At 45.4% G+C, this 5,654-nt stretch overlaps 1 protein-coding gene across 1 annotated transcript; it reads right to left on the bottom strand.

Moving 5' to 3' along the window:
* Nucleotides 2,907-4,622, bottom strand: LOC8062578 (transcription factor RAX2). The gene is made up of 3 exons (XM_021454928.1): nucleotides 4,260-4,622; nucleotides 4,019-4,148; nucleotides 2,907-3,732 (listed from the first exon to the last, which is right to left on the bottom strand). The coding sequence occupies exons 1-3, from the start codon at nucleotides 4,393-4,395 to the stop codon at nucleotides 3,036-3,038; spliced, it is 963 nt and encodes a 320-aa protein (XP_021310603.1). The 5' UTR covers nucleotides 4,396-4,622; the 3' UTR covers nucleotides 2,907-3,035.

Raw genomic sequence — 5,654 nt, 5'->3', positions numbered from 1 at the left:
GATCCTTTGACAAAGGCTCTTGCACAGCCTAAGCATGAGGCATACTTGAGGTCTATGGGTATTAGATATCTTAGAGATTAACACTAGTGCAAGTGGAAGACTATTGGGAATATGCCCTAGAGGTAATCATAGAGATAATGATATTATGATTCTATCCATGACATATATTATGAGTTCAATGAATATCCATTATAGACAAACTTGTATCGATTGACAATTATGTGTATTGTTTGTGAAACTCTTTTTCTTGTCCGATTATTCTAAAGTTATCCCTGATTAGAGTTTATGTAAGGACACTCATGAATATTAGATTAGCATATGTATTAGTTGATGACTATGTTTCACAAGTCATAGACGTAGAGATGTCAAAATAATAATGTGAGCACATGTATGACATGGGGCTGGACTAACCCAACGTGAGATGTTCTTATTATCTCTTTATGTATCATGTATGTTATGTCCTTAGACCTAAGATTGTCGTATGTTCTCAAGATGTGAAATGACCTACTTAGGGACTATTAAATGCTACTCCATAACATGGTAGTTATCAAGGTGGTCTTCGGGATTGTTGGAAAACATGCTGTGAGATATAGATAATTAAGATGGAACTTGCCTCTCTCTATGTGAGAGAGATATCACCACAAGTGATTGGATCAACAAATGCATGGTCGTACTTGGGTTATGTGTTAACCCACGAGTTGAACCAAATATCATGTGGCAAGGGAGTAACATATATGAGTTTGTAGTGGTTCGTCTGATCTAATCTTTGCATGCGTATAGGAGTTTTCATGTCTTGCTAGAGGCTGTTGTCAACTATTAGACGAGTAGGAGTACTCAGCTGATGTCTATATGTACATAAACCGATAGGGCCACACGCTTAAGAGGCTAGAAGCGCAATTCGGGTTGGACCCAAATTAGACAAGGCTTAGATTTTTCTAATTGGGCCTCCAACTCAGGGCTGATTAGGGGATGCCTATAAAAGAGAGGGTGGGGGAGGCCAGGGTTTACCCACGCCATTTGGCAGCCATCGCCGCTCACCCACGCCTGTTGCTCCTCGTGGCCCTAGCAGTCTGAAGGTGTGACGCTTCTTCCCCGTATGTGTGGGATACCTCAGAGGTGCTGCATCTGGAGCACAAGGACGAAACGCACGAGAGGGATTGACGTGTCGAACGACCATGCAACTACATGGCACTGCTACTACACGGACGACTACATTGAGTTGGTTCCGCTGCACGTGCACGTCTAGGGGTAATTCCATAATCTATAACTAGTAGTTGATCCTGGTTTATGAGGTCAAAATTTTTGTTTTCTGACTAGCGTAACGTCCTCATAACCCTACAATATATACTACTAGATAAGTTTAAGGGGATAGAGATACCCTCTTCTAAACTAAAGATCAGAGTTATGTATGTAGAGAACTTTATTCTTATTCTGAATAGGCATAGGTCCGTCGTTGGTGGGCTCAGAAGAAAAAACTCAGATTAAACCAATTGCTATCATATCTCGTCACACGGTGGAAGACAAAATGCAATAGGATTGACCAACACCTGCTGTGGATTGTTATATAAGCACTTACGAATGACTTGCTAAATGCAATAAAAAAGTTGGTAGGGTAACTAAACAAGCACTAAAGGAAGGCAAGAACATGCCTCTATCTTCTTGCTCTAGAAACTATTTTATTCCATGGGGGTCGACGAAGCGAAAGCGAAAATGTTCGCTTGAGTAACAAAAACATCAGTGAGAATCCAATGCTCCAAAACCCAACGTTTGTTCGGTAAGGTTCATCCACGAAGGGTGAGTCGGGGCCTAAGATCAACCCAAAAGGCATAGTTGATGGACATCAGGTTAATATTCATGTGTTACCCTTTGTTGCTAAATGGAATGAAACATGAATGAAACACCTACTCTCAATGAAAAATTTATTCTATGGTTTCATAGATATTTAATTTCATGACTCAGAGAATTGGTAATCGTGCCAAGAAAATTTCATTTTGATAAAACTCACTTCTTCTCTCTCATCTTAATAACATTATCACATCATCAAACTACCTATATAGCAATTTATTAAATACAAATAAAACTCTGATAAAACTTCCACTAAGATCGGCTATTACAGTATTCATCAACAATGCTCAATAGTACATCTGGAGCTCCGGGGCACAATAAAGCCTGGCCAAACGAGGCTTAACCATGTGTCCACCGGTGAAGAAAAACACCGGTTGGTAATACACGCGACATTTAATTAGGCCCATGTCATGATTCGGTAACTTTGGATTAAGGCCCAATATAAATACAGGATAAGATAGGCCTCAGTATCTATTTTCAGCCAAGCTGATATACATCTATGCATCTCCAGCGATGATGACCCTATTTGGCAGAGCTTCACCTTCAACTTCTTCGAAGAGAATCACTACCAATCAGCCAAACGTTCAAAATGCTAGCTAACTGACTCAAGTGGGGTTTAGGAGAGAATCACTTCTCCATTTGAGCTGGGAACTTAAAAGAACATGCTTCACCTTGATCCCCTATTATATTCTGGTTGGGATCAGCAGAGAATCAATTCTCATCAGCTCTCCAATTGCTTCCTCCTAGGAATCTAATAGAATTATTTCAACGGATAGTTGAGGAGCAGAGCTGATTCTAATCAGGAGCAGAGCCCTAGTTTGGATGACTTGCACACTTTGGACTGTTGGCACTCTTGACCGGTGGTGCTACTTGTTGTAAGATCAGGATCACTCATGAGCGTATGAGATGAGCTGATGACAGAAGAGAAGAGATCGATCGCAACACAATTCGAATTCGCAACCTGTTTAAATTTAAGCCTGTTTTTTTATTAGCATCTTGCCTAATAATGCATGCAATTAATTGGTGAAATCACATTAACACATATTACAGGGTACGTACGGTAGACACACATGGAGTACGTAGCTAGGTCATTCATCCTGAGCCGTGGCCGGCCCTTAAATTACATATAGTACGTAACGTACGAAAAGTCCGTTCATGATAATTGTGATTAATTAGTGTAGGAACTAGCCTTATTGGGCACCAGCTCTTGTTGTCGTCGCTGTCGCTGTGTGCTCGTTGTAGGTGCTGTCGTAGAAAAAGCTGCTAGTTGTACCACCGGCACCATCGGCGCCGCCCGTCAGACTAAGCAACGGCGGTGCCTTCTCGTCGTCGTAGCAGCAGGAAGCGGCAAAGTTGTATTGTTCATCCAGCTGGTTATTAGCAGCACCGGATCCGGAAAGCAGCAGTACCTTATGATGATGATGATCTTCCTGCGACTGAAAGCCCCCAAAGATGAAGGTTTCCGCGCTAAGCCCATGACCATGGACGTTGCTGCTGATGGTGGTGGCGTATGGTTCCTGTAAGTAAATGCCATGGCCGCCGCCACTGTCCAAACACGTCGTCGCCTGCTGCTCGCCATTGAGGAGGAGACCGAGGCTACCGGCGGCCGCGGAGAGGAGGGACGTCATGCTGTTATTGGAGCTGTAGCTGCCGTCGCTGCTGTAGATGTGAGAATAATCATGAGACGAGAGGTGCTGCAGCGACATGATGGGAGCAGCTTCTGGAGACGCCACCGCCGCCGCTGCTGATGGCACGGTAGTGCTGTGGTGGTTGTGCGTGGTGTAGGGCTGAAGGCTATGCATGAGCTTCTTCTTGAGCTTGGTGTTCCAGTAGTTCTTGATGTCGTTGTCCGTCCTCCCAGGGAGCTGTGCCGCGATGATCGACCACCTGTACATTCGTGCATTATGCATGGGGTAATAATTACTATTAATACCCATCCAAGGCACCCACCATGCAAGAACAAATAATTCGACTAGCTAATAAACTACTATATGTCATAAAATTATTTGAGTGAAAATTACTATTTATAATTTCTGCATGCTTCCTAAGTCCTAACGATAAGTTTGACTGAAAATGGATGAACTGCATCCAGTTGGCACCACCCTGTTAGCGTGGCAATCACAAAACTAGTGGGAGGCTGTCAGGAGTTTAAACAATTGTTATGCTTAATTACCTGCTTCCAATGGTAGTGAAGAGGTTGCAGATGATTCTATCCTCGTCATCAGAGAAGTCGCCATGCTTTATGTTTGGCCTCAGATAGTTGAGCCACCGCAGCCTGCAGCTCTTGCCGCACCTCTTCAGCCCTGCAATGCATGCAGTTTCATTGTTATGATACATCACATGATCGTGGCTAAATAATGTAAGCAGGCATGAAAATGCTACTCTTGCTTGCGACGAACTTGATCCATTATTACCTGCTTTGTGAGGGAGAGCGATCCAGTTGCCGCCGGTGCCATTCTTGTGGATGTACTCCTTGAGCTTGCGGTCCTCCTCAGGTGACCAGGGCCCTTTCTTCACACTCAACTTGTCGCAACACGGAGCCCTGCCCATGTCTGACTCTGTTGGCCTATATAGGTCTCCTGGTATGGCTTCAGGCTTCTTATTTTTCCCTCCTCCTGCACTAGAAAGAGTATACAAAGGACACAGCAATATGCTACCAGCACGGCATGCAGCACCTATGCATCACTACTGGGCTTCTTTGAGATTCCTGCTGTCTCTCTTCTGCTGCCTCCCTCAATCTCAAATCTCTTTGTCGTTGACAGAGCTGAGGAGATGGGGACTGCAGAGAGAACTAGGGACGGCACACACAGCTACACATAGGTAATGTTATACATGTTTGAAGGAAAGAGTACATACTGTATGATAGTACTCGACCTACTCATTACTAGAAGCCGAACGTACTGGTGATGCTAGCTTTTCTGTTCCTCTCGAGCAGTTGTCCGATCTGTTGGATTTAGTAACAGGCTTGGTCTATTTCAATTCAATTAATAAATCAAATAAATCATAAGGTCCGTATTAAATATTATGTGCAGTATAATGTTATATTAGTCACATATGGATTTTAATTGGATATTGACTCAACTATATATGGGTAGACTGTATGCGCTTATATTTTTTTAGATGTTGAGAGATGATGATAACATGCCACACACGCACACGGCCGCCACCAACACTACTACGGTAATATTAACCGAGTCGGGCAAAAAAGTTTAACGAAGATTCTGTTAACCTTTTCTTACTCCCTCACTAATGAGTCGTCTCCCGGAGCCCTCCCGCTCGGGCGACCCGCCGCTCCCACCACCCTTCCCGCCACCGCCGCCCCCCCCACCGCCGCAGCCACTTCCGCCGCCAACCCCACGCTCTAAGCCTCCACCCCCCGACCCTGCACGCCCTCTCCAACCGCTGCCGTCGGCTCGGCGTCGTCTTGGTGTCGCCGACAAGCCGCCCCAGCAGAGGGGCATCATCGTCAAGCCTGTGCCAGCCCGGTATGAACTCCAAAACCGCCTGCTCTCGGACCTCCACGAGTGCATTGTCCCCAACCTCCTCTCCCCGTCGCCGGCTCCGGCGCCGATCTGGGTAACCCCTCCTTCTCGTGATCCTCGTTTCAATGTGTTTTTCGTCACGAACTCGCTCTGTCACATGCTCGCGCCCCGTCTGAGTCGCCTTAGGGTTGATCGTGTCTAGGACTTTGTGTTAGTGGTGATCGTGTCGAGTCAGAAGTTCGCCGATGCTCTGCCCATTGCTGGGAACTTCCTTATTGCCGACGTGCACCTGTTCTTCCACCCTGCGCTTGCCGCAGCCATGGACAC

Source organism: Sorghum bicolor, chromosome 2 (assembly GCF_000003195.3).
Source record: "Sorghum bicolor cultivar BTx623 chromosome 2, Sorghum_bicolor_NCBIv3, whole genome shotgun sequence".
Taxonomy (NCBI): Eukaryota; Viridiplantae; Streptophyta; class Magnoliopsida; order Poales; family Poaceae; genus Sorghum; species Sorghum bicolor.
This window is presented reverse-complemented; position numbering and strand designations above follow the sequence as displayed.